We start from the raw sequence: 12,332 nt of genomic DNA, 5'->3' as shown, positions 1-12,332 counted from the left end.
ATACAATGACTTCAATGGGAGTGAGAACAGAGCCCTAGACGGCAGCTTTGGTGAAGCCGAGGGCCACGCAAGTGGTGCCCTGAGTTGTGCCACGAGACATGTGTTTGTTAGGTTTTGCCGACACCATCCCGTCGATGAAGAACAAGACTGAAACCAGGCATACATGGATTCACATCGTCACCACTTTGGGGACGGAGGGGGAAAAAAAGAGCACGAATGACACGGTTTGGTTCATGAGTTGTGGATCGTTGCTGGAGTAAAGATGGGTGTTTCAAGACCAGGGAAGGCTCCATTCAGTCTTATAGATGAGAAATATTTCTCGAAAAGGGCCCTGTATAAGGCTCTGGAAGCATTTTTTAGTAAAAGTTGGGAACATGACTTTTTAACATAATTAAGGTATGTTGAGTTCGACTAGCCCTGTTCCCAAGCTGAATTTTGAGTTTTTGACCATCTAATTAGCATAAACAAAATGGCTGCCAAATTGACAATTTTGGGCACTTTCTTGGGACAGGCACTAATACCAGCACAATGCTAATCTATTTTACTTGTGAATAATTGTTAACTGTTAAGTTGTTAAGGGCTTGTGTAGGCCTATAATAATGATTCATTCTTGTTTGCAGGCTACAATGGATCCCGTGATGAGCTTGAAGAGGCCGTCACCTGTAGACGACAGCCTGTGCATTTTCTGCGAAACGCACAAAGCCAGAAAAAACCTGAGTGAAGCAAATGAACATGGACTCACAACACTCAGGAATGCAGCCTGTAGCAGAAAGAAGCTGAGGGACTCCAAAAATACAGACTGAATTGATCGTCTTGATAATGCATTAGATTCTGACACAGCCGTATCTCTTGTGTGGGACAGAATGTGCTATGCCCACTTCACGGACAAGAGTAAAATAGAACGTCTTCAGAGGACTCAGACAGAGCATCAACAGAGGGAGCAGGTTGCAGTTCAGGTGTTCCAGGTGGTAAAAGGCATTCATTGCGAAAAGGTGTGCAGCCAGTCAACTGGAGCCTTTGCATTTTCTGTCAAACTGCAAATAAGAAGGCACGACTGATCTCCGTCATGACTAACCAAATGAGTGATCAAATAATTCAAGCCTCACATCTTGACTACAAAGTTGGCCATCGACTGGCAGGAGTGATTGACCTCATTGCAACTGAAGCCAAATATCATCTGCCTTGTCTTAGCGCATTTAACAGGTCTATCTCCAAAACAAAGCAGGAGTCAGCAAATACAGACCTTGCCATGATATGGCTTTGCCAAGAGCTCCATCAATCAGCTGACAAAGGACATGTGATTCTTCTGGATGATGTATGGGAAAGGTACAAGGAGCTAGCTGAGGAATCTTCAACCATGATTCAGCTTTCCTATCAAAGCAGAAGAGGAACATTCAAGGAAAAGTTGCAGTCACAGCTTGGGGGCATTTTCAATTCCTTTCAACCTCTTGACAGTTGTATATCATAATGAAAAACTGTATTGATTCCCACTAAGTACCAGCCAACAGCAGTTTTGCAGATTAAAGCAGACACAGAGGAGAGTGAGGAAAAGTTAGCCTTTCCTAAGTATGAGCCCCAGGATGACATTTTCCTTTCACTTGTTCATGTAGCTATGAAAGTCCGTGGAGACATGATGGAAACTCCAGGACACAAAGGGTTCTCTGTCAGTGAAGAAGATGTTATAGCATGCATTCCCGAGAGTTTATATATGCTATTGAGACTGATCGTCGGTGGCCAGGCATCCCTTGAAGATGATAGCCCTGGGAACAATGAAGAACATGTCCGGAGCAGAGTCTGAGTGTGGCACAAGATCTTGTCTACTGCATCAGTGGTGGTAAAAATGGACTCCAAAACATGTTGGTCTTGCAAGTACGCTTCATCAAGCTACGTGGTCAAAAGACCTAGTACGATTGTTCAACAAGGCAGGGCATTGCCTGAGTTACGAACAGGTGTTGCAAGTAGACACTTCCTTGGCCGAGAGCACTCTCAAATCATTGGACAAAGCAACTGGTGCCATCATTCCACCAAACATTGAGGCAAATAAATTCATCCACTTCACCTGTGATAACATTGACATCCTTGATGAAACACTTGATGGAAAGAATACCTTCCATGCAACTCAAATGACAGCATGGCAACGAGGCCAAACAACTGATGTTTCTCTTAAAAATCTCGAGCGATCCACAAGACATACTTTGATTGTGCCAAATGGCCTGGAGGAGCTGCATCCTGTCAGTACAACTCGTGAAAAATGCAAGCCAGTATTCACAGCACTCGTCAACGAAGCCTGCTTCAGCAAATCTGAGGAGGACAATGAGTATGCAAGACAAGCAAAACCTACAGACCTCACTTTCTTCTTGCGCCTTCAAAATTCAGAGATAAAACCTTCTTGGACACTATTCAATCAGTCATTGCCATCAGAGGAACCAGAACAGACAACAGTAGGATATTTGCCTATAATCCTTGCTCCCGCTCATGAGTTGGATACTTTGAATACCGTCGTGAAGAGATGCATGGCAATATCTTCACATTTTGGACAGGAACATACAAGTCCTCACAGTCGACCAAGCGCTGCACTGCAGACTTATGGAGCTAAAGTGGTCCGTTCCAGAATACCAGGATAAGTTAATACCTTGCCTAGGTGGCCTTCACGTATCGATGAACTTCCTCAAGGCCATAGGAGATCATATGAATGGTTCCGGACAAGTTGAAGTGTGGGTGGAGAGTGGGCTGCTCAGGCAAGGCACTGCAGAACTTGTTCTGGCAGGAAAGTCATAAAACAAATCTATGAGGGCACACAAACTGACTTTGCAAGCTCTGTGACGTCTCATGATGCCAAGCCTTCTCTCCTTTGTTGCAGAGGCGGACGAGGACTGTCCTGCTTGCATTTCCAGGATGGCTTCTGATGACGACCCGCAGAAGATTCCAGAACTGATAACATTTCTGGATCAGGAAAAGTTCAGGAAGCTCCTGGATGATTTTGTTGAGAGTAGATCTGATGATGTGAACTTCAGCTTCTGGTGGCAATATATGGACATGGTCGCTATACTGCTGCAACTCACTCGAGCTCAGCGTGATGGCATCTGGGATCTCCATCTTTACTCTTTCAGTCTGATGTTGCCCTACTTCAAGTGGTATGACCACCTGAACTATGCACGATGGGGTCGAGTGTATCTAGTGGAGATGCATCAGCTTCCAGAACCTGTTTTAACAGAGTTCCAAAGAGGCAATTTTGTAGTCAAGAGATCTGCTCACAAGTTCAGCCAAGTAGATCCTGACAGGCCATGGAATGGATAAACGGCACAGGCAAGAAAGGAGGTGGTATCATTAGTATCACCAAGATGACATCAGCTCTGTGTGGACACAGAGAAAGGAGGTGGACACTCTCCTTTAACCTGAGATCTCACATCGCAGAACAAACCCATGGAATGCACAGTACAGTCTCCACTGTGGGAGTACAGACCTTCACACGAAGCAATCAAATCACGACAAACGAGAGACAATGATGACGAGAATTCTTTACTTTCCACTTTCCAGGGATTCAGCGTGTTCTCATCTGTATCACATCCAAGTACATTGCAAAACCTTTCTACGAAAGACCTAGCAACAGAGTCAATTCAAGAATCACTACGATGTTGCCCAGGAGCTTGGACAAGAAGAAGTCAAGAAATTTGTTCAGGACAGGTTGATCGTGGCTGAGCAATGTGATAAGCCACATGTTTCAATCCATGACCATCTGCGCAGGAATAACGCCCCAACATTTGCCACTTTATATGAAGTGGTTAAACACACAAAGGACAAAGAAAAGAAAATTGTTCTGAAGACAGACAGAAATGTCCTCCGACGTCTAATTACTGCCTATGAGGCGGGTCGGCCAGTTAATTTGCCATCTGTACTCAAACATGAGCTTCTTCCGGTCCCTGTATCTCTTGCCGAAATGAATGGTACACTATGCACTGGAAACAAGTTGTTACTTGCTAACGTGATAACAGAAGACATAGACTGTCCTGAGACAATTCAAATTCATGACACGTCAACTTGCCTTATCATTGATGGACAAGCATTGGTCGTAGCTCTTGGAAAGCCTGATGATGCTGTAACCTCTGGAGATCTGGCCGATACGTATGTGAAAACTGTACTAAAAGCAGGTTCCAAATATCAAAGAATTAATATTATGTTCAACAGATACAGGGTAGAAACAATCAAGGGTACGACCAGAACGCGGCGCAGTTCAGCAGCACGGCCAATCAGACGGCTTGTGGAAGGTCGTGATGTAACTCTTCCAAAGAACTGGTCAAATTTTCTGTCACTAGCTGATAATAAAGCAGATCTCGCACATTTGTCTGAGGAACTGTGTTCGCAGGCGCTGAAGGATAAAGAAATTGTAGTTGCCGGGGTATTTAGAGAGGAACTCGAGGTGAAGTCATCAAAAGATACAACTGATTTGACACGTCTGAAATCCACACATGAAGAAGCGGACACAAGATTGGTGCTGCAAGCCATCCACAGCCAGTTTAATACAGTTGTTGTGTCTTCCAGGGACACTGATGTTCTCCTGCTTCTGGTATCCCACTTTCGACGTATGCAATGCGAGCATCTCTGGATGATGTCGAGCACATCTAAGAAACGGCGGTATATACCCATTGATGCAGTTTTCAACAAACTACCAAGAGGCTCAGCAGCATCCTTGCTAGCATATCACACATTGACTGGGTGTGACTCCACCTCCTACATCGTGAATCACACCAAACGATCATCATAGAAGGTCTTTGAAGAGCACCATGGATTGCTGAACAACTTGGGCATTGGTGAACTCGCAGAGGAAACCATCAAATCTTCAGAAACCTTTGTCTGCAGAATATACAATGTGCACACAACAGGCTCTGTTGATGCAGCACGGCATTTATTGTTCTCCAAGACGGGGAAACCAGAAGCCATGGCCACAACAAGTGATGCGCTCCATTTCCATTTGATGAGAGTACACTATCAAGCGATATGGAGAAATTCCCACTGCCCCACACCTGAGCTCCTGCGCCCTCTGAAATTAGATGGAGACTTCGGGAATCAGGACTGCAGCCCATACTGTTGGCATCGAGTCCCATTCCAGACAATTACCTCGAGATGGTAGCCTGTGCATGTTGGAAACAATGCAAGACTCGACGCTGCACATGCCGGAATTCAGGATTACGATGCACATCAATGTGTGCATGCCAGCAACAGATTTATGATCAGACTCCTTGCATGAATACAATACGATTTGCCTCAAAGATGTTAGGTATTCCTGAAAACTGTTTATGCTGACTGAAATTTGTTCACATAGCAGCATGATAGAACTTTGTTTAGTTTTTATGATTACAGACTAGCAACTTTAACTTCCACATTTTATTAATAAACATCGGTAACCATGTAAACATTCATTAAAATGCTTCAAATATGTCAATCCTTTTTCTTAACCCTCAAAACGTAGGTCTAGACATCTCATTTGTCAGGTTTGCATGCATAGTAACCAAGTTACAGCAGAAAATAGATTTATTGGTAATGGCGGTAGCTAATTAGCATAATAATAGATTTTTGGCATGTTACGAATTTTATTCGCCTGCAGCTTTGATCTATTGCTCAAGGGACATTTCTAAGATGCGTACATGTGAACAATGTGCATTTATTTAAATGGTATAGTAGTGCCTGTCCCAAGAAAGTGTCCAAAATTGTCAATTTGCCAGCCATTTTGTTTATGCTAATTAGATGGTCAAAAACTCAAAATTCAGCTTGGGAACAGGGCTAGTCGAATTCAGCATACCTTAATTATGTTAAAAAGTCATGTTCCCAACTTTTACTAAAAAATGCTTCTGGGATGCACGTTTCTCAGAAATACATCTGGTCTATCGAGATACTCGCGAGTGAAGATGACCGTTGGCGGTGGCACGTACACACACATGAATAGTGATTATACATGCACAAGAAACGTGATTATGCACATATTATACACACAACAAACTACACACACCTGTTAGACGAAAAAAAAAAAAAACAGCCACTGAGCTTGAGGGAAGTCAAGTTACTTTCTGGGGCACTCTGTGTAGCCTTTGGAGGTGAAGTCACAACAATAGTGCCAACTTTCTCACTGCACTTCACAGGGCATTTTCCAAGGAGGAATTCCCTCCTTTCCACGCATGCCAACTTAAGGAGATTGCCCATGCTCAACTTTTTAAATGCTGAACATCATGCAAGGAAGCATCACGTACTATTTTTAAAGTCTTTGGTACGACTCAGGTTTGAACCACCGACCTAACAGACTTGGAGCAGATGCTCAAATTATTTCCCCAGTCGTGGAGGTATGCTCACTGTTGTGGGAAGTTTGGAGAAGCTGACATTAACCCTTTGTCAGAGCAAAACACAAAGGCTTAATGCCTGAAATGTCAGGTCCTCCTTGCTTCCCACGGCGGTTATTATCACTCAATGAACATCCCATCGTTTTCATCAATTGTTCTACCTGCCTGCTGATGCAGATAGACACGAGCATTCACCAGCAAGACTCGTTTTTCATTCTATTCGACCTCTGTAAAGTCCAACACATCAAATTTTAATCTCTCAACCACACGAAGAACATCTTGGAGGCAATAAACGTGCAAATGACGAAGACATCAAAGCAAGCTGTGTACCACATCAATGAGACCATTGTGTACGTGGAGCATCATGGAAATAGGAAAATTTCCATCACCTTCCATGTACTTTTTAATTTGCTGGAATAAAAAAAGTCCATACCAACCTTGAACCACACTCAGAAACATAGGTTTTAGATTTTAACAAATTAGAAACATGCACCAAATGCCACCCCTTTTCAACACCACCTAAACTTGTAGATGACCCACTCTCTATACAGGCTGAGAGGATGGCCTAGACTTCAGAAGTTTGCGCAGTCTCCTCCAAGTTGTAAAGCCTGAATCAAGTTGTCAAGTTTGAATCCCGACCCAGCTATGAAGTGTCATCCCAGGGTTTCATGGGGCAGGGTGATTCATCAATGTGTGTGTCGCCCCTCTGATGAACATCCCGTCTACCGCCATTAGTTGATGGACGTTAAAGATCCCAAGGTGTCCTTTGCAAAGAGTGGGTGAGCTGTCACCGGCACCATAAACAAATTACAAATTCCTGCCCAAACCTACAAGGGGCACTGCAGCAGTGGCACAACCACACCCCCCATGTAAAATGATGCAACCAGCAGCCATTTTCTGCAAACAAAAGGAAGGATCTCAATTGCAGCACAGAGAATGAATAATAGGGTAATAAAGACATATGAGCAAAATGAAGCACCGATTTACAAATCCTGATTTTGTTAACAATTATTTATTCTCCAATTAGTCATTCTCTTTTCCTCTATTAGACAGAATAACATATCAGAATACAAAGTGAATGACCTCAGTTCTTTGTATTCTTGAGAACTTCACATATACAGTATTGAGGGTTGGAGGTGTTGGGAAACTTACCTGTGCACTCTTTTTCCTTTCATAGTCCCTTTCCGATTTTGAGAAGACTCACCTTCGTTCCACATGATCGCCAAACCTTTTTGAAGATTTTTTTTTAGCTTTTTTACTATTTTGTATGCAGCCTGTGGCTGCTGGTTGCATCATTACTGGGAGCGCAGCCATGCAGCTGATGCAGTGTCCTCTGCATCTAGTAAGCTGGTACTCATTTTGCCGACCTCAGAAAGATGAGAGGCTAAATCTACCCTATTGCCAGCGCTCTGAACAAATTCCTGTCCCAACTTGCAGAGGGAATTGCATCAGTGGCACAGCCACACCCTCAGCCAATGATGCTACCCCGCAGCAATGTGCTGCATCAGAACAAGGAAGAACCAACTATACACTAATGGTGACCAAGAAGCGAAACGTGTCAAAACCATTTTGGTCGATGAAGAATAATTTTTCAGTTTGAAACCACATGCGTATGCAACTCACCGGCTCTCCATCGTGTGACATTCAGGTTCCATCAAAGATGGCACATCTCCGTTGCCACTCTCCAGCATCGGGACTGCTGCAAAACTCTCCAGTGGCTCCGACGGAGACATATTGTCCATGGACCCCCCTCTGGTGAGTTGCGTCGATTCCTCAGACTGATGGCGATACGTCATGCTTGAAGTCCTTCGTCTCGACATCTTGAAACCAACAGCTGCAACAAACCCACGGTTAAAAATAGTTTAAGGTCACCAAGCACACCCCACCACCACCCAACGTGTCAATTCCCATCACGTGATCACAATTTGAATGAATCATTAAAAAGGGAACATTTACAACATTTGGGAGTGGGCATGGCAAATGTGACGACCACTAGTTTCACACCACTTGTGGTTGTGCGTGATCACACGAAGGGCAGAGCTCAACTAGCAATTCCATCAGCGTAACCACCACAAACACAAGCACAACCACAACCAGGGAAGGAAACTGAGTACTGTCCTGGTCAAGGCTGCCACATCTATAAACAAAACAAAGGCATTTTTTGTATCGAAAAACACTTTCAAAACGGTTAAAGAAAAGGTATTGTCTTTAAAATAAATAAATAAATAATCTCAACCTCATCAAGCGGTTGTTGAAGCAACATGGTCTTTTGTGTCATCCTCACGTCCAGGCTCCTTGGCAGAGCACGTATTGCCTTCTTGGCAGGTATCGTTTAAAGGCAATCGTCCAACCTTCAAGTCCAGTCACAACTAATGGCAGAGTGTTGACGACAAGTTCTTTTCGATGCAAACCGTAACCACACTGTTTGCCACAAGCGTCGGTCAACCAAAAACAGGCGGCAGTCATTGTTCCTGCAGTCACAAACTGTACTATTACCTCACGATCGGGACAAATTACCCCCCCCCTCCCCAACAACAAAAAAAAATATATATATAAAGAATCGTACACTTTAATATAACGCGAATTACAATTACACCCCCCCCATTGTCATTCGAGAGCCTGCGTGACGTTCGTGCGTACTCGACTTTCCATAGATCCCGCCATCTCGGAGACAATGCCAGAGAGCTCGAATATCACGGACAAGCGATAAAACGGGCTCCAACAAGTACGTCTCTCACCCACAAACACACGACTGGTGGTCATTCTTACCTGGACGTGAGGTAGACCGTGTTACTGAAGACTGAAGTGGTTCCTTCGGGTCGAGTAATGCGTTGCTGAAGAAAAATGACTGCTCTGAAACTCTCACGCCACGTGTGCTGTACGAACAGACCAAGGCTGATGAAATCTTCGAGAAGCCGGCGTCATCCCCCCCCGAAAACCCCCACTCGCTCCCATTTGTTCAATATTTATTTATTTATTTCAGCAATTCGCGCTTCTACTTGCGGATGGGGGGTGCTCAGGGGATCGCACACCTCGAAAGACAAGCCAGCAAGCTTACATACGTATTAGTAAAGCATGTACAACATGTACGAGTTCCAGAACTCTAAAAGTGTAAAATAAAACAAAAACGTACATTTTGTTCCACTGCGACGATAAGTGTGCAAACGAAAGCTCCGAACCGGAATAAGGCTTTTAATATTTCTGAAAAGTTTCTCGATACTTTTGCATGAAATATTCGTGAGCAACTGTTTCATACTCTTGGTATAAAAAAAATATATATATATATTCCATATATGGTAGCCCCACACCTTCGCCCTTCTATTGGATAACACCTCCACCAGTCATTCCGTTTGCCATTTTGACGATGCACGTATTGGAGGGCGTTTCGTGACGTCAGATATGCCACCACTTGGCCAAATTGGAGTGCAAGCAGAGGACATGGGAAATATACATTCCATGTATGGCAGCCCCACACCTCTGATTACACCTTCGATCTTTCCTCCTATCACACCTCTGATCACATACACACCCCTACACGCACGCGCACACACACACACACACACACACACACACACACACACACACACACACACACACACACACACACACACACACACACACACACACACACACACACACACACACACACACACGCACACGTTATTTGCTCAGCTATTAACTGTGTACATATGTGAAAGGACGGCGCTGGCAGGATGGCCTCGAGGTACGGGCACAACGCACGCTCGCCTCTATTAAAGCTGTCGAGCTTAGGTTCGAATACCGACCCACCTTTCAACTGTCATCCTGGTGTTTCATCAATGTGTGTGCCGTCCTTCGGATGGACGCTGAACTGGCGTTTTGTCTGCTGGGATTAGTTGGTGGGTGTAAAAAATCCCGCAGGGTTCGTTGTGAAGTGCAGCAAGTTATCGCTGGCACCCTGAAAAAATTTTTTTTTCTCAATTTCTGCCCCAACTACTGCTGGGAAGGCAATGACAAACTACCCCAGTATAGCCCTTGCCAAGAAACTGCTTAGGCTGGCAGAGTTGTCCCTAGCTGTAATTAGTGCTTATTCAAACATGCATTCTCACTCTGACTTCAGAGTTTGATTTCAAAGCCAGAAGGTGGCCTTCCGTAGCCAAGGGGTTAAATAAGATTTGGGGCACAGCAAAAACTAGAAAGCCACTCGGGAGAGTGCATACCTCCACCAGCCTGTTTACTTGACGTTTTGTATTCCACTGACAGGCTGGATCTGGATGCGGACCAAAACCAAAATCTAAATCGGCTTTTTCTTGTCACCTAACCAACTCATCCAACAAATTTCATCCGAATCTGTCCAAAATGTTTTGAGATATCGTGCTATCTGTTGTTATCCTCTTCCATCATGAAATATATATCCTCTTCAAATTTCAAGTCAATGGAATGAAAATTGAGGATTTTAGAAATACCACCTTAGTTGTTGACCTTGGGACTATGTTGACCTCTTGGTCTATGTTGACCACAAAAATAATTGCCTGGTTTAATTCAGTGATAAAATATGAAACTCCTCTTCAAATTTCAAGTCAATCAGATGAAATTTGACAATTTCAGATAGTCGGCCTATGTTGTCCTTTTGGCCTATGTTGACCTCGAAAATAATTGGTGGTTGAATTCAGTGACCTGATATGCAAATCCTCTTAAAATTTAAAGTCAATCGGATGAAAATTGACAATTTTAGAAATTCGGTCCATGTTGACCTTTTGGTTAATATTGACTTCAGAAACTGATTGGCTCGTTGAAATCAGTGAACTGAAATTTAAACCCTCTTCAAATTTCAAGTCAAGAGGTTGAAAATTGAGGATTTTAGAAATACCAACTCAGTTGTTGACCTTGGGACTATGTAGACGTTTTGGTTCATGTTGATCTCAAAAAAATTTGCTGGTTGAATTCAGTGATCTGAAATATAAATCCTCTTCAAATTTCAAGTGATTCAGATGAAAATTGAGGATTTTAGAAACACCACCTTAGTTGTTGACCTTGGGCCTGGTGTGAAACCTTTTGACCTCAAAAAACAATAGGCTTCTTTATGACAAACTCCACCATGTGGTGAAGTTTCGTGAATATCGGTTTAAAATTGTGACCTGTAGGCGACAGACAGACAATTACAAAATCTACTAACCGATAAACTTGAAAAATCTTCGACTTTGCAGGTAACAAGAAAATGACGTCGTGCAGAGCACGACACTTGCAAAATCCACCCTCTCACCAAAGGTTGCCATGGATACATCAAATTGTCCATTTCATTAAGATTAAAATTGACAATCATAATCAAAGCTCCGGTCAATCGGATGAAAATTGATTATTTTTCAGATTGAAATTGATTTTAGAAGTTTGGCCTTTTGACATCAAAAAGAGTTTGTTTCCAAATTCAGTGAAGCAATATGCATCACTGAATGTGCCCCATGGACGAGTGCACAGCGATGCCCCCATCGGCAGGACTGAACTTACTTTCACATAGAACGCCAAGTTCGAATACAAATATGTTGGGTATTTAGTGACGATAACAATTTATACAGGTGTACGCACGCACGTACACACGCACACACACAGTGATTATACCTACACATGTATGTGGCTGCTATTGTACATGTGCATAAATAGCGATTATACACATATTTATTGTTATGGGTTTGCCAGCCAGGTCACAAACCACAAATAACTCCTTGGAACGACAGGTTGCTAAGCAACCACGGAGGCTGTCTAAAACAACTAAATATGGTGGGTCCCCAAGATCAAGTGTCACATTATCTTCCTGGTGGTTTCGTTATCCCAGATGGAGAACCGTGCTCTCGTGCTCTCGATGCCTCACCTTTATCTATTAATTAGGTACAGCCGAGCGGAACCGTAAGTGGGACGTGGGTGAGTCAAGCGTAGCGAATCAGTGGGGTACAACCTCCCGTCTACTGATGACACACCATGTCCAACCAATGCAGGAAACAGACGAACAAGCATGTTTGGAAAGTCTAT

The 12,332-nt window shown here is 43.5% G+C and overlaps 1 protein-coding gene across 1 annotated transcript in view; it reads right to left on the bottom strand.

Moving 5' to 3' along the window:
* LOC147019683 (sodium-coupled neutral amino acid symporter 2-like) overlaps nucleotides 1–12,332 on the bottom strand; it is a 170,531-nt gene that overhangs the window by 115,669 nt on the left and 42,530 nt on the right. Inside the window, exons 3-4 of the mRNA XM_085894324.1 lie at nucleotides 9,099–9,205; nucleotides 7,953–8,180 (exon numbers count right to left, since the gene is read on the bottom strand). Of these exons, the coding sequence (XP_085750450.1) occupies nucleotides 7,953–8,180; nucleotides 9,099–9,205 (335 nt within the window). The remainder of the gene's footprint in view (nucleotides 1–7,952; nucleotides 8,181–9,098; nucleotides 9,206–12,332) is intronic.

The sequence above is a fragment of the Eptatretus burgeri genome, chromosome 9 (assembly GCF_056783735.1).
Source record: "Eptatretus burgeri isolate ZD-2024b chromosome 9, Ebu_testis_v1, whole genome shotgun sequence".
Lineage (NCBI taxonomy): Eukaryota > Metazoa > Chordata > Myxini > Myxiniformes > Myxinidae > Eptatretus > Eptatretus burgeri.
The sequence above is the reverse complement of the archived record's forward strand: the minus strand, read 5'-3'. Positions and strand labels throughout refer to the sequence as shown.